General features: G+C 43.3%; 2 protein-coding genes across 7 annotated transcripts in view; one reads left to right on the forward strand and one right to left on the reverse strand.

Moving 5' to 3' along the window:
* The first annotated feature begins 8,390 nt into the window (after window positions 1-8,390).
* On the forward strand, window positions 8,391-11,204 carry SLN (sarcolipin). The gene is made up of 2 exons (XM_081910241.1): window positions 8,391-8,573; window positions 10,597-11,204. The coding sequence occupies exon 2, from the start codon at window positions 10,694-10,696 to the stop codon at window positions 10,787-10,789; it is 96 nt and encodes a 31-aa protein (XP_081766367.1). The 5' UTR covers window positions 8,391-8,573; window positions 10,597-10,693; the 3' UTR covers window positions 10,790-11,204.
* A 6,834-nt stretch (window positions 11,205-18,038) lies between these two features.
* Window positions 18,039-23,885, reverse strand: part of ELMOD1 (ELMO domain containing 1) — a 46,777-nt gene continuing 40,930 nt past the window's right edge. For all 6 annotated transcript variants that reach the window (XM_081910045.1, XM_081910040.1, XM_081910043.1 and 3 more), the window contains one exon: window positions 18,039-19,753. In XM_081910045.1, coding sequence (XP_081766171.1) covers window positions 19,581-19,753 — 173 coding nt within the window. In that variant the 3' untranslated portion in view covers window positions 18,039-19,580. The remainder of the gene's footprint in view (window positions 19,754-23,885) is intronic.

Below are 23,885 nucleotides of genomic sequence, written 5' to 3' on the forward strand. Positions count from 1 at the left end.
TATATGGTGTCAACTCTAGTTTTGCTGGGGGGGGGGTGAGTAGGCACTTGGGCAAGATGTCCTCAGGGGGTTCCCTTCCTTGCATGAGTGCACCTCCTCACAGAGGTGTAGGAAGATCAGGTGGTACCCGGTGTGGAAAATTTCTTGCCATCCCCCCATTGTTTTGATTTGTTTTGTTTTTTTGCCTGAAAAAATGGTTTTACATTATTTCATATTTTCTTACAAAGGAATGTGGATTCTGGGCCTCTGATAACAAGTAGGCGACTGTGGACAGATTCATAAATCTACAGGATGGATTGTGTTTTGGCTTATGTCCTTTTATTTATATTTATTGTTTATTTATTTAATAAAATTTATTTTTTTAAAAAACCTGCAAAGTGGTTTACCAAAACAAAACAAAAAGACCACAGCAGTAAAATCAAGAAAAATTAACAATCCTGCTTTAAAACATACAAAAGCTAAAATATTAAGATTAAAAATTATTTCAACTTCCTAAGCATCTAGGTATGCTTGCCTAAAGACGAATGCTTTTAGCAGGTGCCTGAAAAGAGTCTAGCAAAGTGTAGGTGCTGTCACAGTAATTGCAGTATGGATATTATGTGGAACCTTTAGTAGTGCTTGAAACTACTAAAGGGGAGGTTTTACTGATTGTGATTTCACCATGCTCTGTACTATCTGAAAAGGAAAACATTTATTTAAAAAATAGGACTGCACAGCAGCAATCTAGTCTCACCATGATCAGTGGGACTTATTGTCATGGTCTGGTTTACGGGTGGTCGAAGGGACCGGGGGCAAGACGGCGGGGTCTGAAATTTCATATATAGCTATATAATCCCTAGTGTAGTATGATAAGACCTTTGGAGCAGGCATTTTTTTTAAAAAAATAAATAAATTATGAACCGCCCTAGTAGGGCAATCTGTGATATGACACAGGGGCCTGCTGTTCAAAAGGGGAAGAAGAGCATTTTAGAAACCCTCAAAAACCACAGATCATGCATGAATCCAGTGGATGTATGTAGCAGCTGCTTGCATTCTGGCCCTAGTTTTTTGGGTGCAATACATTAAGTCAAGGAGAGCATCCATAATAGCAAGAAACACAAGTTGCTGTGAAGAGGAAGGTCACTGTAGCAAGCTCTAGTGAAGTGAGGGGCATTTTACCTGTTCTCTACTGTTAATCGAAGGGACGCGGGTGTCGCTGTGGGTTAAACCACAGAGCCTAGGACTTGCTGATCAGAAGGTCGGCGGTTCGAATCCCCGCAACGGGGTGAGCTCCCGTTGCTCGGTCCCTGCTCCTGCCAACCTAGCAGTTCGAAAGCACGTCAAAGTGCAAGTAGATAAATAGGTACCACTCTGGCGGGAAGGTAAATGGCGTTTCCGTGCGCTGCTCTGGTCCATCAGAAGCGGCTTAGTCATGCTGGCCACATGACCCGGAAGCTGTATGCCGGCTCCCTCGGCCAATAAAGCGAGATGAGCGCCGCAACCCCAGAGTCAGTCATGACTGGACCTAATGGTCAGGGGTCCCTTTACCTTTACTGTTAATTGAAATGTGCTGGGGTCGCCTGATAAATGTATAGTTTGGCCCTTAGATACCCTATGTGGCAGACATCATCATCAGCATATATTACATTCATACTAGGGACATCCCCGGATTTACAAATCAGTCCCCATACAAAATCCATTTAAGTTGAAAAGTGTCCCCGGATTCATTGAAAAAAATCTGGTAACCTTAATTTATACCCCACCCCCCTTTTATCTTCCAAAGAGCTCAAGCTGTTGTGAATAATTCTCCTCCTCCTCATCTCATCCTCACAACCAACCTTGTGAGGTAGGTTAGGCTGCGAGATGGTGACAGGCCCAAGGTCACCCAGTGAGCTTCATGGCTCAGAGAGGATTCGAACCCTGGTCACCCAGGTCATAGCCCAACACTCTAACCATTACACCCCACAGGCTCTCATGGCATTGGTGAATGAGTGGAAGCCATTCAACCAAGTGACTCAAACAGAATAATACGATGATGCGGAGAAGAAATGGCTGGGGAACTGTCACCCAGAGCTGTGCTCTGAATCTTAGTTCCTTCTCTGCAATAAGGAGGTTCAGTTTGCCTCCTCTCACCCTCTGACTTTGCTGCTGTCACTATTTCCAGTGTGGCCTGCAGTTGCCTAGCAACCGGGATATGCTTGACTATATGGCTCATGTACACAAGAAAATATGCCATCTGCTCACAGGCCTCTCGTTTCGACTGTGGCAACACGATCCGGCGATCGACGCGCAGTAGTGGAGAAGTGAGAAACACAGCTGTGACATTTGGCAGAGATGTTCTTGGCATCTCCCTGTCCTGTGCCCAACAGTGAATCAGATCAGGAAAATGTCCACTGTAGATTAAAGATATGTATACACCGTGTAATGCAAGATCACTGTCCCGTTAGCATCGTCAAGATGCTAGTCTGAAACGGCAAGCTCCCTTCTCTCGGAGGACAAAGATGGCAGCTTCGTGCATCTATCCCAAACACCTGAAACATTATTAACAATTCTGTGAGAGGGGGATGTGGGGCCCAGAGAGCATAACAGCAGTCAAGGAGTCAAAAAAAGAAAGAAAGAAGAAAGAAGAAAGCTATTACAAATTAAAATGCTCTGGAAAATAAACAGACCAATATCCTGAACAGCTCTGTTTAATTAGCACTGTGTGCAGGCTTGCCAGAGGGGGTGGATGTTAGGGTGAGGCTAGGGGTGCAATCCTGCTCCTCTTCTCAGGTGAAAGCTTGTTATATGTGAAGTATGCATTGTGTGGCAAAGTCCTGACCCCCCCACGAGGTTGAATAAAGACACTTGACAATAGTATTTTAGGTTAATGGGCTAAAAAAGGCCACAACTTTATTGGTTACAGATTGTGAGTGGTATTGGCTTAGGCATTAGACCTAACCGACTATATCTGACTCCCGCCCGTCTGCATGGAGTCCGGGAAGGGTTAACCACCAGTAGGGGGAGTCCTGCTGATGCACATCAACTAGGAGCTCTCCCAGGGCCACCAATAGGGGGCGTGCCTTAGGCCCTAGCCTCCCCAGGCTTTGGACAGGGCCACACCCCCCAGAGTCCTCTAACGGAATACCCTTCAATGTGCGGGGGAGGTGATGGCGCTACCTCCCCTCCTCTCTTCTCCAGCAATAATCCAATGTCTAACCACCAAACCTGTAGGGTAAGGTCAGGGATGCAATCCTGTTCCTCTTCTTACTTGTTAAGTAAGATATGAAGGGAGGTTGCATGTAAAGCCCTAATGAGTTTGCAGCTAAGGATTTCCAGGCTCACAGCTCATCTTCTCATCTGCTCTTGATTTCCCTTAATTCTCACATTTCACTTCTGGCACAGGCCCATGAAGTGGCTTGCACAATAATTTGTGAAGATAAGCTTCTAGAAATTACATCTGTGCTGCACTGCCTCTAATAATTAGGGTCTCACCTGCAGGTTTCCCCACCCCCTTTCTCCCACATACTGCTTGTAATAAGTGCTCATAATAAAAATAAGAAGTTTTTCAAAAATTAAAAACCAGATACCCAATGAATCAGGGGCACCTCTTAGTCAACCACATTGTTTGCAATTAATTGATCCAACCAATATACAGTGGTACCTCGGGTTACAGATGCTTCAGGTTACAGATGCTTCAGGTTACAGACAAACAATCACATACCCTCACAGTTCTTAATTTTACAGTTGCCATGGTCAGTTTATTTCAGTCATCGAATGGCTGGGTAAACAGGAATGTCAGCACCAGAAGCTAGTTGTGCAGAGGGGTGATTGGCTAGCACTTGTGTCATCACAAGTCGACTTCTAGTCCCTCATCACCCCCTGCAACGTTTGAAAATTCATGCCTTAAAATATATATGCAACAACATGTGAATGTTTAATTCAATATATATACACTGGGTGCCTTATAATTTAAAAAATAATAATAAACAGGCCACTTAGCACAAGAGGGGTGGGAGTGGTGTAAGACTGAGAACTGAGTCACAATTTGAATTACTGGCATATGTCCCTGTCAATTCCACTGCAAATATCTTAATAAATTATGAAGGAGGGAGGGTGCTGACTCACCCAATGGGAGAAAAGTTCATTGCTACTCCTAAAACCAGCTGACGCTTCTGTTGAGTAAGATGTCTGTTAATATTAGGCCTTTGCTTCCTCCAGTGTTTAACCTTGTAAATGCTACCCATGAGTTTGATTTCCCTCAAGGCAGCTGAGTCAGCTCCTTCTCTCTGAGGATCAAGCAGTGTGCATGCCTTTCCCATTCCTGTTAAATAGGAAGCGGTCTGCTGAAGTGTGCCAGAAAATACCACAGAGGTTGCACCTCACAGGCGAATCACTTCACTGATGTTGCTACTAGGCCTGGGGAGAAATGCAGCTTAAAACGCAGACCTGCCTAAGTCACGGTCCCTGAAACAATATTCAAACTGAAACACAGCTCTTTGAAATTTGCACTTCTCCAAATTTTGCAATGCACCTCTCCAAAGGAAAAATGTGTACACAAAATGCATGCATTAGGGGAAAGTGTGCATAGAAGTTCATGTGTAAGTGAAAAGAACATGCAAAAATGCATTTTGGGAAAGATGTGTATATGCTGCCAAGTTGTGGAATTTCCTCCCCAACAGAGGTGCTTCTGAATTCTTCGCTATTATGCAGCTTTTGATGAATGCTGAAGACACTTCTTTTCCCTGACCTTTGACATCTGAGATATGTGTTTTCAGGGCACACCCTATTCCTGTGATTGCAATCTGTTGTAACTGTTTTTTTAAATGCTGAATGGCTGTGACATGCCATGGGACTTGTTGGTGAATGGCGGATAATAAATTTAATAATGATGATGATATATTAGGCAAAATTGCCACCTTCTGCTCCTTTGGGAGAAAGGACAGGATATAATTTTTCATCATCGATATCAGAAGTGCACACAAAAATGCCAATGAATTTTTGTGATGGCTTTCTTGTTCTCTTTCTCTTTAAAAAGTAAACTGATACAGAAATGTAGAGAACTGAAACAAAGACCCGAAAGTTGAACTACTGTGAGAAACCAGAACAGACAGATTTGTTCGTCCTTCGTTGCTACCTGGAATATGCGTGTGTTCACTTTTGCCTCAAGAAATTTAACTGCTGGAGTCATCTTTGCTCTTATCCGAAAGCTCTTCCAACTATGCATCACCAAAGAAGATAACAAAAGAGGAACAATAGAATCACACAATCGTAGAATTGGAAGGGATTCTGAGGAACATCTAGTCTGGGGTGGTCCAACCCAAGGTGGGGTTTGCTGAAGGAGGTGCAAGTCTCTGACAGGGTCCTAGAGTCCTCATGCCTCCTTTCCAAATCCTAGTTGGTGCTTTCCCAACTTTGAGAAGGATTTACTCCCTTCTCTTGGAGCATTTCTGACCATGGGAGTATTTCTGACCCAGCAGTTCCTTAAGCTTTTTGAAATCAGCCATCTTGGATTGAGTCTCCTCTGTGGAACAGCATTATGAGAAATTGCAGTCCCGTTATGTAAAGTTATATGGGAGGACTACATGATGCTTGGTGCATTACTGAAGAGGAATTTGTCACAAACACGGGGACGTTAAATATAGACCAGGGCCTCACGTCTGAATATGTAAGGGATGAAGAAGGAACTTGGGACGGGCATTTTTTTTAAAAGGTTCAAGGATTTGGATTTGTTTAGAAATGGGAAGCAAAGATCCACAAAGGGTAGAATAATGTAGGATCATACCAAAGACCCCTCTAGTCCAGTATCTAGTTCTCACAGTGACCAATCAGACGCCCGGGAAAATCTACAGGCAGGACATGAGTACAACAGCCTTCTCCTGTTTGTGCTTCCCAGCACCTAATACTAAGAGATGTACCGCCTCTGACACTGGAGGTAGTAGTATCTAGCCATCATGGCTAGGAGCCACTGATAGCCTTATCTGAGAGAAGCATGTAAGGTGGAATCAAAGAAAGCAGATGCAGGCACCAGTGATGGGCTGTTGCACCTGCCCAACATGAAGGCTGACATTTTATGCTGGAGACTCGGCAAAACTCATTTCTATGCAGACATCCATGGGGTTATGTTGGAGGAATCTGAACGTGGTCGTTGCATTTCAAATGGACTGAGATCAAAGCCTACTTTGTTGACTTCCTTAATCACCTTCTTGTTTAATCGACTTGTCTCCTCTCTCCATAGCATGCCAGCCCCCCCTGCTATTTCAGCTCCCCTCAGCTCCCTCCCATGACCCCAACTCCTTCCCTGAACATGGCTTTTCCTCTCCCAGGCTGAGAAAGCCTCTTGAGCTGTGTGTACACATGACCAGCTCTAGCGCACTCCCACCACTGGTGTTTGAAGCCGACTACACAAGACACCAGCCACAATCCATCAGTATCCTGCAGCTGCTTGAGAAATACACCTGATGATGCACTTTCTCTTGAAAACAAAAAGCTGCACTTAAGCTGAGGTGTGCTCATTTCAGACAGCCGTTTCCCTCTCTCCAGTCTGTACAGCAGTGTGACTCGAAACGCTGCGCAGGGGAGATGTGGGAAACAAACACACCGTGTTTCAAGTTGATGATGTGTGTGTATGTGCATAGCCTTGGGTCCCATCCCCCCCGACAGATGAAGGCAAAGGGAGGAAGAGTTCAATTTTCCTTTGACACAATGTGGGGCTTTCGGTTTAAGATTAGAAACCTGAATGTGCTGCCTTTTAGGATCTCCTTGCTGCCTTTTTGTCGCATGACGACTCCTCAGCTACATCAGGCTGACATGCTAGGAGACCATCCACAGGGCAGGTCATACTGTCTAAGGATTTTTCTATTGCCCTATCTCGGTCACACTTTGGCCCATTTAACCAATGCATGACATGCTTTACGGATAGCTCAGATGGTTTGAGTGTGGTGCTGGTAACGCCAAGGTTACAGGTTCTATCCCTGTATGAGACAGCTGCATATTCCTGCATTGCCGGGGGTTGGACGAAATGATCGTCGGAGTCCCTTCCAATTACAAAATTCTATGATTCTATGGACTGGCATTTATGTACATGTTGGTGTCCTAACTGGTCCTGTGCTAGGCGTTCTTCTCTATGCTTCAAGGTGAAGTTAAATATGGAAGCACCTTCCGTTTTAAAAAGTGAAAAAACATTTCCCACATTTAATGCAAACAGGGTTTTCTCCCTAACCCTAACCCTGAAACAAAATAAAATGGGCTAACATAAGCTCCAGGCATTTCGCCCCGGTATGGCTCCCCTTTATCACATACACAGCCCAACAAGACAATGACAAAAATCCACCAACAGCATACAAATCAGTATGGCTAACCTGACCCAATACACCTACCCACCCCACTCACACATGAAAACAAAGACCACCACAGCCACCACAGCCATCCACAAATGAACAACCACACCCTAGGCCAACCCCAACCTCTCTCACCACCAAAGGAACACAACTGAACAGCAGAAAACCTGCACAAGCAACGCTGACACCAAACCCTACATATATTAAGTAAAATAGAAACATCACCACCCGACCCCACCCCCACCCATCTTTTCCCCCCTCCACCCCTTTCCCCCCTTTATTCCTAACATCTCAACAAATGAAACTGATTTGTAAAAATGTTACATGGAAAAAATACAAGAGAAAGACATGGCACATACTTTTGTAAATCAAGAAAATCTTTAATAAAAATACATTTTTTTTAAAAAAAGCTCCAGGCATTAGAGACCAGTCCTCTTGGTCTCTTCAAAACATTAGGCACCAACAGCACTATAAAAACATATAAAGAAATAAACTAGCTAGCTAGCTAGCAAGCAAGCATGCGGTCAGGGGGAGAGCATCAAAACACTATTAACTAATACACTAAATAATACACATAGCAATCAAGGCACACATGTTCAGAACACTTTAAATCTGAACCCCTTTCTCTGCATTTGACATCAGTACTTTGTTACTTAAGACTTGGCACGCAAGAGCTATTTTGCTCCCACTGTTCTATCTTTGGTTAAACATATAGGAACACGATAAGTCAAAAGAGGCTGCTATAATCAGGATTTAAGACAGCAACAGGTGGCTGCGCTTATCGAGTAAACTAAGGAGAATCTGGAATCCACTCAAAAGGCTGAGTAAAGTCTTGCCTTGATCAAGAAGAACACAGAACATTCCTGGCAATTGTGGTCCCCTCTTTCTTTGTGGATGATCCTTTGGCTTTGAAGCAGAATTGCCTTAAAAAAAAAATCTAGAAGCTCCCTCCTCTGTTAAGTATTCCTGGGCATTCTTACAATCAAACGCAGGAAAGAATCCAAAGGTAATATGTAAATCAATACATACCCCTCCTCTCTCGCTCCATGCATAAATAGCCTGAGCAAAATTCCGCTCATCAGCCCAACCTCTCTTAAATATGCAGCTGGCGACGTCATTGTTTTTGTTGCCAATTCCCTTGCTGGTCTCCTTCCTCTGGCTACTTTAGTCCCAGCTGAGGAACTGGGAATCCAGACTGCACTGGGAGATGAAGAGAAGCTGAGGAAGCCCTGGGTACCACAGGCTGAAGCTCTGTGCTCCATCAATCCCCTTCAGGTAGACCAAGAGATGTTCTGTTTTATATGCATAGATCTTCCTTCTATCTTCAAAGATGATAGAAAACTTAAACACCCAAAGTTTGAGAACAGTCTGACATTTAAAGCATCTTGTGTTTATGCTGAAAATGTCTCATTAGTCCTTCCGGGTTCTAACAGTGTGTAACATTGAAGTTTCCCTAGTTTTTATTTATTTATATAAAAAAATATGATATTATATAATGCTTGCTGGCTGCAGTCATTAGAATTTATTTTATCAGGGTACACCTGTTTCTTTTCTATGGGTGGGACTACAATTTTACGGCACCAACAGCTTTATATTATTTGTCTCATTTATTCTCTTTCTACACTTGTGAGACAAATTGCTATTATCCCCAGGAACTGAGACCAATGAGAAATGAATTGATCAGAGCCGCTTATTAGGACTGAACCCAATAGTCATGGCAGATTTGACCTAAGGGCTGATAGAACTGAAGGCAATATAGCATTTGCAATATCATTTACGAAGATAGGCAAGGTCAAGTATGGTTTCAAATTGGACAGGGTGGCACATGCTGAGATTCTTGCATTCCTCAGGTTCCTTCCAACTCTACAATTCTACAATTCTTTGATTTGATGATTCTATGCTGATCTGACATTGCACAAGGCTGTTTCAACATAATGGTTGAGAAATAAGCTGTGGGCTGCAAGTCTGAACTAAATCTCAGCTCAGCGGTGAACCACAGCTTTAAGCCACTATTTCTCAGCCTGAGCTTTTCATCTGCAAAACAGAAGAAACAGCATGGTGACATACCTTACAGGGGTGTTGGTAAGAATTACTGAGAAAATCTACATGAAGCACTCTTAAAAATGCACTATTTAAATGTTTATTATTGTTAATATCTTTTAAAAATAATACTATGAGGTTTTATGAAACTCAGCCAGATGGGCAGGGTATAAATTATTATTATGAGTTTATAATGCCAACACTACCAAAGTAATGTTTGATGGTATTATTGCTTTCAATTTTCAATTCTATACACACACAGTTGGTATTAAATCCGCTTCTACTCAGTAGATATAAGGATGTAATCAGTGGGACTTACTTTTGAATAAGAAAATCATAGGATTGCACCATTACTTTCACTAAAAAAGGCACAGGATTGATGGTAAATTTATTTATCCATGACTTACCTAGAGAACTTGAAAAATTAAATAAAAGACATGAAGACCCAGACTGGCTGCAGTTAACTAAATGGAAATCTTTGCTGCTTATAATTTTTTTGGGGGGAAACTGGTAGTGCAGCCTCTTAAGCAAAATTCAGCATTTTGTAACTACGTACAGAAGATGTATGGACCAAAGCATTGCCAAAGATGTAGAAAAGCTAAAGGGAACTGTGGTTTGTACAAATCATTGTGAAGACTTATGGTCTTAGAAGACAACTAACCTCCATGTGGGTTAGTCGCTTTGCTAAGAAAAAATGACAGAGAGATGAAAAACAATGGGCAACCAGATGTTCCCATCACCCCTAACCATTGGCCATGCTAGCTGGAGAGGATGAGAACTGGAGCCTAGTAAAATCTGACTGTCCCCAGCTATCCCATTCCCTCAAGGGAATGAAATCATGGTTTTTCTTTTTAAAATAATACATATTAGGATTTTAATCATTACATTCCCCTCCAAGTGTGGTTGCCAATGTCATTCCCCTTTACAAAACCATAAATAAAGGTATTGTTATTTATCATTATTAAGAAAAAGGATCGCAAATCCAAATGAGATCTTCAGGATTCCAGTGTGTGTGTGTGCGTGCGTGCTTGTGTATATATATATTTGGCGACATGGAGAATAGAGCCCGTTTCACAGCAGAAATTGAAGAAGGCGATAAGCTGTTAGAGATACCTCCTGCTTTTTTTTTTTAATCTCTTACTCGCTCTAAAGGTTAGCAGTTGAAATAACATTTACTTACAGCGGTATAAATAGTGTTGGAGCAGCTTTCCGATTTCCACGCGTCTTGTTTTGTTGGGCTTTTCTCCTTGTTCTTTAGGAGAGGGCAAGGTTGATCTCAAGGACAACGCGAAACGAAAGGTGGCCCTTGGCGTCCCCCCCCACGGCCTCAGATCTCCCCTCGTCTCTTCGTAGCCATGGAACGGTCCACACAAGAGCTCTTCCTCAACTTCATGATTGTATTGATCACGGTTCTCCTCATGTGGCTTCTGGTGAAGTCATACCAAGACTGAAAGACTCCCTCCTACCCCTTGGGAGTGAGTGAGGGATCTACCTTCGGGAAAAGAATGCAAATTCTACTATACAGGAGCAGTCCTATGCTTGCTCTTTGTCTGTGTGTCAATTTTTTTTAAAGAAAACAATACTCTAAAATACCTCTTGCCTATATGTGCCCAAAAATTCAAATTGACCTAGGATGATGCAAATATGTAAGCTAGCTACAAAGCAATGAAAGCATTGACGTATCCTTGTCCTTCATAATCAACACATGGAGCCATTATGGTGACTACGAGCACCTTTCAAGTCTGTGTCTGTCTGTTTCCTGACTCCCTCTTGTTTGTGTGGTCAGATATACGTAGCTGAAATGTGATCACGTAGCTTCATTCATCCTCTGTTGCTGTCATTTGAATAAAGAACTAAGTAGGATGCGTTTTTTCCCCTTCTCATTAATTTTCTTCAAAAGATAAATATGTTGGCTCATAAGGGCGGGGTGGTGGTGGATTCAAAGCCACATTAGGGCAATACCTTTATTAGGTCCACCAAATTGTCACAAAATAGCATGCAAGGTGCCACTCCGAAGAAGACCCTGCTCCTACGCTTTGTAGATGCTCTGTGGAATTTGGGAAATGGAAGCTAGAGAAGGGCCCTTCCTGAAGACACCAGAAGTACACTAGGAGAGAGAACTTTTCTTGAGATACACCAGTCCCAGGTCACGTCAGTCTATATATATATATATATATATATATATTTAATTAAACAATAACAGCGCAATTCTATAGCTGTCTACGATGTAGGCCCCATTAAGTTCAATGGTAGATGAGTGGGTATATAATTATGGGGGGAAACTGTAGCTTAGTGATTGAGCATCTCTCTTGTACACAAAAGGTCATAGTTTCAATCTCTGGTTTCTCCAGGTAAAGCTGGGGGAAACTTCTGCCTGAAACTCTGAAGAGTCACTGCAAGTTGGTGTAGACATTACAATGATCCACAGATGGACCAATGGTCTGACTCAGCATAAGGCAGCTTATTATGTTCCTCCTAAGCTCTCCTATGTTCTTATGATTGCAACCTGAGCTAGCCAACGATAGCCCTCTCTGCAATGCCATCCTGTAATTAGAATGGCACTTGGTTTATAACAATGCTTCTCTTATTCCATAGTGAATACCTTTTCAGATAGCTATTTGGAACGGGCTTTAAGGTCCAGGGTCATGGCTGAGTGATTGAGCCCATGCTTTACATGGAAAAGGCCCTAGGGCCAATCACCAGCATCTCCTAGTAGGGTTGGGAGAGACGCCCACTGCAACCCTGGAGAGCCACTGCCTATCATAGAATCGTAGAGTTTGAAGGGATCCTAAGGGTCATCTACTGCTCCAACCTCTTGCAATGCAGGAATTTCAGCTAGAACATACATAACCTCTGCTTAAAAACCTCCCATGAAGGAGAACCCACCACCTCTCATGGGAGTCTGTTCCACTGTCAAACAGTTCTGTCAGAAAGTTCTTCCTGGTGTTGGGTCGGGATCTCAATTCTTGTAGTTTGAATGGCCAATGGTAGAAGGCAGCTTCTTATGCAAGCCTCATCCGTAATCTCTTCTCAACTGAAGCATTAAGATTTAAGACAGGCTTCCTCAATCTTACAACCTCCAGAAGTTGTTTAGTGACAGCTCTCATCAGCCCCAGTCAACATGACAAAAGGTCAGGATTGATAAAAAGGGCAGCCCGGCAGCAAATGGAGGCACCTTGTTGGATACCCTCACCTTATTGGCCCTGCATCTTTCTTGGATTACTGTGGAAATGCAAGGCTACAGTTTGGAACCACCTCTGCAGCTCTTCCACATACTACCCCTTCTCTTCAGTAGAGAAGGCACAGTGTTAGTCTTTACTTCACTTACATGTTCCCAAGCGTCTCATGTTGCCCTACCAGTGTTGGAAGGAGCCAAGTTGTGAGGTAACCGAAGAACCCTGTCCCAGAAGAGAACTTGGCCTGTGCTAAGTGAGAGGTCATAACCTTGGCACTGGACTCGCCTATCAGGAGAAGCTGCCCACACTTTCACTAATTCTCACAATTCGGTTGCGTGCCATCAGTGGCCTCTGAATCATGCAGCCGCCTCCCGAGAACGGCTAATCATCTGTTTTCATAGGCCATGAATCCCCTGCAGTTTAATTTGGAAGAGTCTTGTAGTTCACATGCCGTGCCTCTGTCTCACATAAGTGTGCGTGTGTGTCTTCATCTGATATTATGAAGCCTTCCCCTGGCATTAAAATGTTTCCAAGGAACTGTTTGGGAGCCTCTACAACAGAGTGACAGTTTCCAGAGGGGTTTAGCAATCAATCCCTCCTCCCAGAGAAATCTGGGAGTTGTTGTTCTGTGAGGGGAATAAGGGTCTCCTAACAACTCTCAGAACCCTTCACAAATTACAGCTCCCAGAATGCTTTGTGGGAAGCCATGGCTGTTAATAGTGCTTTAAATATATGATGCAGATGTGGCCTTAATTGACTGACATTCCCTCAGGCCTTATCTATATCACACACCTCCATCATGACCGGCCTTTTAGCAACCAAGTTAGAATTCTTTTCAAGACCAAGCACAAAATAACATTTACAAAGGGCATGTCATCAACAACAGCATGCCAATCTACATTCCTTAGGACAACAAAAGCACCATTAAAAGAAACATGGAGATCAAGGGGAAATATGTCCCGTATAGCTTTGTTTGGTGATGCCCCAAAGGCCACAGAATTTTTCTAAAATGCTAAATAAGGAAAAGGTCAGAAGGACCTTTATAAAGCCTTAGTTCTCGCCCAGATGTAGCACAGAACAGGAGTTGAAGTCTGATAAATGTTGACACTTTCAGAATGTCGCCCTCAAAGGCTCACTAAATCATTCCTCACTTCTACAGCTGAGATGGGTCGTCTTCTTTGCCCAGGGCTTATTTTCAGTTTAGCTTGTAGGAATGGGGGTAGAGGGCAGGGGTGGAATTGTATGCTTTCCAAAGTCATTTAGCACAGTTGTACTAGCTAGTCAGCTCTTATCCTGAAGCTTAAATATTCATGCTTTTTTTTTTAATCTTTAGAACTTCCAAGCTACAAATATTTTGCATGGCGGGGGTGTGCTTATTCAAAAGGCATTCATTTTCACTGGGCTGACAAAGCCCTGCTTAATGACGTAGAAGAGCAGGAATCTGCCTATACTAAGATGAACCACTAGTCCATTTACCTCAGTACTCAAATGGCAGTGGCTCTCCAAGATTTTCAGACAAGAGTCTCTCCTAGTTCTTCAGAGATTGAACCCGAGACCCACATGCAAAACAGATGCTGTAGTACTGAGCTGCATGTTCGCTGTGGCAGTTGCAAAGACATGTACTTCTTGTATGGGAAGAAAAGGAACAGGTCACACATGAATACACATTTCAAAGTTTGTGCTTCAGTTCTCATAGTTTCAAAAAGTGTAGATTTGATAGATTCACCTTTAAATGTGAACCAAATGAAACTTCTCCCTCATCCCTACAGGTCACATTTACCGTATTTTTTGCTCTATAAGACTCACTTTTTCCCTCCTAAAAAGTAAGGGGAAATGTGTGTGCAACTTATGGAGCGAATGCAGGCTGTGCAGCTATCCCAGAAGCCAGAACAGCAAGAGGGAGTGCTGCTTTCACTGCGCAGCGATCCCTCTTGCTGTTCTGGCTTCTGAGATTCAGAATATTTTTTCTTGTTTTCCTCCTGCAAAAACTAGATGTGTCTTGTGGTCTGGTGCATCTTACAAAGCGAAAAATACAGTATATGCTCCTCTAAGAAGCTCAGGGCAGCATACGTGTTTTTTCTCTTTGACTTTTTCCTCACAAGCCTGTGAGGAAATAAGGACTGTGGTCCATAGTCATCCAGCGCTGCTCACAAGGCATTGAATGGTAAAACAATACTTTTGTCTACATCTACACTGACTTTGAGTATTAATTACAGATAGGTAGCTGTTTGAGTATTAATATCCATCATCCCACTTCAGCCAAAGTCTCTTTCATGCCCTCTTTTGGTAAGAAACCCACAGCTTTTCGGAGTGGAACATAATCACTACACCCATCGGTTGAAAAGTTGTATATAATATTCATTCCCTGGGATCAAATTCACAGAGCATCCCATTTTCCATTCTCTCATGCCTGTTGGTCCTGCCTATTTTAAAAGAACTTGAAACGGGAAGCTCAAAAACAGCCTGAAAGTTCAGGCATGTCAAGAGGACTCATGATTGACCCAGATAGCCAGGATCTTTCACACTTCCTTAAAAGGACTTTTACTCAAGTCTACCAAGCTATTGCCTCAGGCTACGTATTCCTCAAGTGTTTTCCCACAGTGGATCCATTGGGGTCTGTGCATTCTGCCTGTCAGCCTTAGTAAAGCGGCATTCTTTTAGTTGTTGTTTTTTTTGCAAAGAGCTGTCAAACACATTAGCATCCTTGGCTCGACAATGGCCTGCTTTAACACCAATTCAAATATTACAGAATCTCAGAGCAAGTGGCACCTTGATTACGGTTCAAGCTGAATTATGGAAACAGCCAGCATTTTCAAGATTGGACAAAGCTGCAGAAAGATTGAGCGGGAAAAGTGTAAGAGAGCAAGATTATATTCACTAGGTTGGTGCACAGGTCTCCTGATTTGCCCCACCTGCATGAGGATTAGGGTTAAGGATTTTTGAAACCTTATTTTCAACATAAGGTTGAGAGCAAAGGAGGGGAAGGAGGCACTGCACATCCTTTTACCAACCCCCAAAACCAAACAGGCAGGCTGATCCTTCGTATCTTCCTGTACACAAGGAAGCAATTTGTGAAGCACAAAGCACACAGCTTTGAAACTTCTGCTTACCAGTTGGTAAGCAGCAGGATTCGATCCTGTGTGGTGCTGGGAAAGGGAAAGGCCTGGCAGGAAGGGTAGGTTAGGCAGTAAAAGCTTCTACCCACAGACTGTCTTCTCTCATAGCAATGCACTTGTTGAGCACATCCTCCCTTTTCCGTTTCTCCTTCTCCCCCCCCCTCATGCTTTTCGCCTTCCAAAGATTTTTGCCTAGCATCAAAGAGACATGTATAGCTATATAGAACTTCCCTGGGGAGCACACTCCATGGGCAGGGTGCCAGAAAAAAATGGCCTCTCTCTCATCACCACTTGCCTCACAGCAGAATGTGCGGACAGGCAAGCCCGGTCCTAGCTTTAGCCAAAGTGGGTCATCTGCCTCAGATTGTGGATGCTAAGGGATAGGGCGTGGAAGGCAGAGTGGTGGGCCCTCTTCACAGTCTGCCCCCACCCCTTAAACTAGGACACTGCCTTCAAGCATGGTGGATGCTGTCTCATCACTGACGTTGTGCTAAGACTCAAAATGGCAGCCCGGGTCAGTTTGTATACATGGAATGTATACCATCCTTTACCTCAGGTAGCAAAATGCCTTAAGCCAGCCCTGAGGGCATGCACAGATGGGGCTTTGATGAGGATGATGAGCGTATGTGTTTGGTTCCTCAAACCACATGTAGGTAACTAAAGGCTGCATTCAGCCCATGAACAGATGGAAATTCCCAGTCCTAAATGATAATGGTACAGCATGTCAGCTGGGATAGCCATTGGGGCATGAGACTCAGTCTCATGGCTGTGGGTTTGAGCCCCATATTGCACAAACGTTTCCTGCATTGCAGGAGGTGGTGCCTTCCAACCAGTGTGGTATAGTGGTTAAGAGCGGTAGTCTCGTAATCTGGTGAACCGGTTCGCTTCCCCGCTCCTCCACATGCAGCTGCTGGGTGACCTTGGGCTAGTCACACTTCTTTGAAGTCTCTCAGCCCCACTCACCTCACAGAGTGTTTCTTGTGGGGGAGGAAGGGAAAGGAGAATGTTAGCCACTTTGAGACTCCTTAGGTAGTGATAAAGCGGGATATCAAATCCAAACTCCTCCAAACTCCTCCTTACAATTCTATGCAGCATGGCAACGTAGAATTATTGTAACAGTGGAATACAACAGTATTCTATTGTTGGAATAACACTGCATTTTGCAGACCTTGTGTGAAATCTAAGCTGTCACATACCTGTTGGGAGAAGGGTGAAAGGAAAATGAATAATTCATTGACGTCGGGACTGTTTCCAACAAAACAGCGTCTGTTTTTAAATAATTCATGCTATTTTATTAAGCACAAGTGCCAAAGAGATAGTCAAAAGCTTCAGCAAGCATTACGAATAATAGCCCCTGGGCCTCATTAGTACAAATTCCCACTGAACATTCTGACCCAAATCTAGTTCCAAATTACATTTTGGGATGATTAGTCAGAAGGCAGCTTGTTAAAAAAAAAGTGGGAGGGGGAACTTGGGCAGTTTACACAGTAAGCCGTAAGTTTATCTGCATTTGATGTTGCAGCTGCAATGATTCTGCTAGTGAACAGAAAAAGCCAAACAGCTATGCGAGGCACTGACGTCCCTTCTCCCTGAAAAACTTAAACCGAGCATTGTCAACACATTTTCGAGCTTGGCATTTTACACGATTCTGTGGCAAATAGTGTTTATTGCAATAGGGAGTGTCAGTCGCTCCACACACTCAGATGTGCACCTTTATAATCACAGGTGCTTTCAACCTCACCATTTGTTACGTTCTCACCCTACTTTTAGGTGGACAGCGAAAACCTGGAAAGAGTGAGAATCCAGAGACTTTACAAAAGCTCTTGAGCAAAGCCAATTAAAGTAGTCACCCAAGATGTGATGGGTGGTGCAAGCTGAGATGCTACCTCACTATTAGGGGGAAATATACCTATTGCTGGACGCAGGTGGCACTGTGGGTTAAACCACAGAGCCTAGGACTTGCCGAACAGAAGGTTGGCGGTTCGAATCCCTGCAACGGGGTGAGTTCCCATTGCTCAGTCCCTGCTCCTGCCAACCTTTCAGTTTGAAAGCACATCAAAGTGCAAGTAGATAAACAGGTACCGCTCCGGCGGGAAGGTAAACGGCGTTTCTGTGCGCTGCTCTGGTTTGCCAGAAGCGGCTTAGTCATGCTGGCCACATGACCCTGAAGCTGTACGCCGGCTCCCTTGGCCAATAAAGCGAGATGAGCGCCGCAACCCCAGAGTCGGTCACGACTGGACCTAATGTTCAGGGGTCCCTTTACCTTTATACCTATTGCTTCTTCAGAGAAAGCATAGCTGAATTACTGTGCTTCATCCTGACCCCCCCAACACCTTTCATTATTGCACCTGGGCAATAAAAACGTATCACTGAAGTACTTGAGGAATAAACCACATACACAAGAGAGCTTCCTGTTTGGAGTGACGTAATTTATTCATATAATCCACAAATAATTAGGCAATACCTCAAATTTAATCTTGCTAGGCAAGCAACTTCACAAACTACCCGGAATACTAAACTTCAGAAGGTAAAAAGCTACCATGGGTATGAAGTGCCATGGTAAATACGATTTGATACAGGCTACACATGGTGTCAGAGGTGCTGGTCACAGTCCGACAGGGAATGCTCCTCTGCAGGCCCCGCTCCCCACCCAAACCAAATGTGTGCATGAGCACTGTTGTATACATATGTACATTAGGTAACCGTTCCAACAGGGTTGACATGAGAATGTTCCGTACAGAAAGTGCATGTTTGCTTTTTTTTAAAAAAAGTCGCTTTATCCAATGCTTAACCGCCAGTTACTTTGTTTTCTTTGATGCCTCTTTGTTAATTTATTCCTCTCGGCCTAAAATTCAATACTTCAAAAATGAAGAAAATATAGATTTGTGTGTGTGTGTGTGTGTTTTGGTCCCCCCTAAAGCAATCAAGCACACACACGATCAATTTGTGTCACATTCTGTCACCTAGAAATGCATGTTATTAGCTCTGCGTTTTCAAAGCAGTGCTATTTCAATTTGGCCATGATAACAGGAGTAGGCTGAACTGTAGGCTAATGCAAACTTGTGAGAAAACAAACCCTCCTTGGATACTCATGTAATAATTGGTGTATTTATTTATTTTTTTGGTCTTTGCTATCACAATGTGGTCAGTGTTCTCAAACTTGCTCAACACACGGGTTCCCAGAATTCATCCCATGTCCTGCATATGCCAACTGCATTTCCACATTTTAATCATAAACTTTATTTTTAAAAAACTGCATGAAACATGCATGGTTGCTTGGAGAGAGAGAGAGAAAAAAAGTCTTTGCCTTCAATGTACTATGTTGGCATGAGGTGCAAGTCACATACACTGCCTTCTAAATATTGTACAAAAACAGGAACAGAATTCAGCTGAAGTTAAGTGCTTTTCAGCCTCACTGATTTCACTGGGAATGGGACCTTTAAAAGTACTCCCCTTTAGCTGCATCATAATGTGTGTTTTTTAATTAAAAAAACAACGTTCTTAGCTATCATAGAACAAAAGCAGTCCACAAATACAAATTTTCAACTCAAATATTCCACATATACAAAACACCCCCAACAGCTAGAGAAATGCCGTTCTTTAATTAAATGCTGAATTATGGGGTGGCACAAGGAGAGTGGTGGGGAAAGTCTAAAAAAAACCAGGGGAAAAACCAAACTTCTTCATACAGGTCATCAATTCATAATGTCTTAACACTGCAAAATGCCGCAATATGAGCTCCAACTTTATTACAAAACCACCTCCCTCAGAAGAAGCAGTATGAGGAGTTGGCTGGAAAAAGAGAGAGCGCGCGAGAGAGATGAATACTGCACCAAGAAGCATGCATACCATCGCTATGGTCATTCAATACATTAGCGATTTATCTCTAGGATGGTGGCATAACACAAGAATGAGGCAGTGTTTTCAAAAAACCAAACCAAGTTTCACAGCTACAGGTTGATCAGGCTTTCTGAGGCAGCGAAGTGAGGGCAGAGGGCCATATTCGGATTCTGGAGCTGTTTGAGAATGCGCTTGTGGAACTTCTCTCGCACGCGGTTGAACTCCATGATGTCCAGGGGGTCCTCCTCAATCCAGAATTTATGGAATTCGTGCATCAGATAGCCTGAGAGAGCAAAGGATAACCGAGTCAAATGGTTAGAAAGCAGAGCAAACCCAGTCTCCCATTTCCTAGCTTCTCCTACCACAGTCCTCACTCCTCTCCTCTTGGTTTCACAGCCCCATTCATCTCACAGGGCCCCCATTCATTTTCTGTCCACTGCATCATTTGATACTATCTGCCTTTGAAGCCTTCTTCAGTCCCAATTTCTAGGCCAGCCTATGGTTGGTCCTCTCCTGTCTTCCTTAACTTTTGGCACCTGCTTCCTTATTTATTTCATAAAAATTTATAAGCCGCTCGAGCGCAGTTTACAAAGTGCGAGCGGTTTACAAAAAAGCTGAAAACTACAGTGGTGCCTCGCAAGACGAAAATAATCCGTTCCGCAAGTCTCTCCGTCTAGCGATTTTTTCGTCTTGCGAAGCAACCCTATTAGCGGCTTAGCGCTATTAGCGGCTATTAAAGGCTTAGCGGCTAAAAGGCTATTAGCGGCTTAGTGGCATAGAAAAAGGGGGGGGGGAGCGAAAAAAATCGCAAGACCATAGGGAAATTCGTCTTGCGAAGCGCATCAAAAAACGGAAAACCCTTTTGTCTAGCGGGTTTTTCGTCTTGCGAGGCATTCGTCTTGCGGGGCACCACTGTATAAAAATTATCGCTAATAAAAAATAACAATAATTTAAGACATTTAGAAACTTCAATAACGTTGCTCAGAGAGGGGCATGCAAAGCACAATGCAGCTCCAACATCCCTTACAGCTTGGCTAAAATTTGTTGTTGTTTAGTCGTTTAGTCGTGTCCGACTCTTCGTGACCCCATGGACCAGAGCACGCCAGGCCCTCCTGCCTTCCACTGCCTCCTGCAGTTTGGTCAAACTTGGCTAAAATACCTCCAGCGAAAGAAGACCACATCTCCTTTCAAGGCTGGTCTCTTCCACCAGATCCCAATGTTTGGTCAAAATATGCTTCCTTACAATTTTCAAAATAAATTCCCAAGTATAGAGCTTGCAATCAAAAGCTGTCCCCAAACAGTGCCCTCTCCAATAACACAAGAGAAGCTTAAAAGAAAACCCAATTGGCAAAATCCACAGCAGTATCCTAAACTGCTTTTCTTGCAAAATCCCCACTGTGCTTTTTGAACTTGTAGGGTTTAAAATACAGTGTGGAAGAGCATCTTTTCAAAAAGGGGGACAAAACCTGGGGGTGCAGCCTTGCAGTCTCCTATTTCACTTCTACGTCAGCTACCATTCTCCATATAACTAAAATGTCCAAAGGATGAATTGGGGGGGGGGGGATACAATTAACCTGCCAATACATTTTCCAGTGACTCCAGAACATCTGAAGAAGTGTGCATGCACACAAAAGCTCATACCAAGAACTAACTTAGTTGGTCTTTAAGGTGCTACTGGAAGGATTTTGTTTTGTTTTGTCCAGAACATGATTTCCCAAACTGCAAACAAATATCCAGGTATAGGAAAGAAGGAAACTGATGTTTCCAGAAATTGGTGAATTGTTATGTATTTCTTACTCTCGTAAAGCTTGTGCGTATTCCATTTTGGAGTTGTGCACCAGCCTTGCATATCAATTAGTTTCAGATAAATAGGGAAGAGCAGTCCAACTGACTACATTGCCTGGAGTGTCAGAAATGCTGCTTCTGTACAGAGGAGGGTGGCTGAGTTCCACACGATCAGGCACAATAAAAGCCAAGGGGAAACGGGGAAGTGCAAAGACAGCCTGAATTTGACCTAATAATTGCAAGGCCAAGTGAGTCCAGCTATCATTGCCACACAAACAAGAGCTCACTGCAATTCTGATACGTTGCCTGGGGAAGTCTTTTTTTTTTAATATGTAAAATCTGTGGCTTATCTACTCAGCTGAACTCAGTGAGTGGAAACCGAGGAACAAGTACACAGCAGTGTTTAAGTAATGTAGGAACACTGTGAATAAATTAATGGATTTGCTTTGTTTGCCTTCAAATGTAACCTGAACAGAATTCCCCCCCCCCCGGCATCCCAAGCCATGCACGATCCATTCCTGCTTTAAATTAGTGACATACCAAGGTAAAAAAAAAGGGTAAAGGACCCCTGGATGGTTAAGTCTAGTCAAAGGTGACTAAGGGGTTGTGGCACTCATCTTGCTTTCAGGCTGAGGCAGCCGACGTTTGTCCACAGTTTTCCAGGTCATGTGGCCAGCATGACTAAACCACTACTGGTGCAACAGAATACTGTGACAGAAGCCAGAGCGCATGGAAATGCTGTTTACCTTCCTGCCACAGGGATACCTATTTATCTACTTGCACTGGTGTGCTTCCGAACTGCTAGGCTGGCAGGAGCTGGGACAGAGCAACGGGAGCTCAACCTGTCGCAGGAATTCAAACCTCCGAGCTTCTGATCAGCAAGCCCAAGAGGCTCAGTATAGACCACAGCGCCACCTGTGTTTGGTTGGCAAAGTGAGTATTTTATTGATTGTTTTTTAAAAAGCATTCCCCACTTTCCCCCTTGACTAAGAAGTTGCGGAAAGCAGCTTACAGATATAAAACAAAAAATAAGCACAAAAACCCAACTGTTGCAAAACAAATTATGCAATTGGAAACAGCAGCATATCACACAACGGGCAGCACCAATAATCAGTATACATTAAGCAGCAACAGAATTGCTGCATTGAGCAATGGCCTCAATAAGACTATTTCCTGGGTTCAAGTTCCTGCTCATTCACAACCTCAAAAGATTGCCTGGGGTAGGCTTTTAACCCGAACAATGAACTTGCCTTCTGAAGAATTTGGAGAATGGCTGGGAAGATATATTACACACATGGCCATGAAGTGCTTTGTAGTGCTAGGATATAATTTTTGAGAACACCCTAGAAAATAATGTTGGCTCCCTCTATACAGCTTGCCCCTTCTGAGCCCAGGTGCTCTGCAACTAATCAGGGTCATGTCACTGCAAGAAGGAGCAGGGAACGGAATAGGGGGACATACAGTGTACGAAGACTCAAATCAAACAGCATTTATTGCCTGTGCAAATAGAGCAGCACCACCTCGTGGGTGAGATGTGTCACTGGTCAGTCAAAACTCAAGTGTTCCAATGCCACAAACGAGTTTTGAATTCTCTAAGGTTCAGAAAGGATTTGTTCTGATAAGAAAAGAAAAAAGAAAACTTGTCCATAGGTGTGCATACATGCCATTTCTTCACTATTAGTGCTGATCTCCTTGTTAGAGGAAGCTGTGATGAACTGAAATTGCCCCAGATGAAATGGCACTCAGCAATCTGGGAGGGGAGAATTGGGGGAGACGGGGCTTCCAAGGTTCAATAGTGCCGAAAGAGCTCCTCTCTCTACTTCTGGTGGGACATCTAGGGTTCGGGGAAAAGTCTGGTGCTCCTTTCACCACTGCTGTTGCCAAAACACAAGCTGCAAGTTCTCACTTGGCTCAACACGAGAATCACAGTGAAGGAAGGGTGTATGGGATGGAGTAGCTGTGATGGCTGTAGCAGGCAGTGCTTTCTTCTATTAAAAATGTTTAGGGGTACTCTCATTTTCCTACTCATATTGAGTAGGAATATTAAGATTCACAAAATGTTTAGGGGTATTGCGTACCCCTGCGTACCCCCAGAAAAAAAGCACTGGCTGTAGGGTGCAACTTTTTAAAAAAATGCAGCATCATTTATTTATTTACTTGCTTTTATACACATACTGTAGCACCTGGGAAATTTAGGTCTGCTGTAATTAAAGTGGATTAAAGCACTCTGCTGCCCCCACAACAAATCCACTTTAATAAAGAAGTAACATTTCTGCAATTGGGAGAGTCAGAAGAAAATGTATTGCAAAGTAGGGAATGGACAGGAAGATGTATAAACACAGGACAGGAAAAACAGAATGAATGCTCGTTTTCATATAACCCCACAAATAAATCAGAGCAAATGCTCATGTAAGCTATGTGCAAGCAAATCAAGACGAATGCTCAATAAATAGGTCATCTGAAGGATATTACATTTTATAAACTTTAATTAGACAATGCAGCCATTATTTTGGATTCATTAATTTCCCCCCTCTATCTTAAATATGCCTTCATGCCTTTATATTGTAGTGTTCTTGAAAAATAACAAATGTGTTCATTAAACTTTGAAAAAATAAAAAGACAGTTTTCTA

This window comes from Podarcis melisellensis (assembly GCF_964234715.1).
Source record: "Podarcis melisellensis genome assembly, chromosome: 4".
Lineage (NCBI taxonomy): Eukaryota > Metazoa > Chordata > Lepidosauria > Squamata > Lacertidae > Podarcis > Podarcis melisellensis.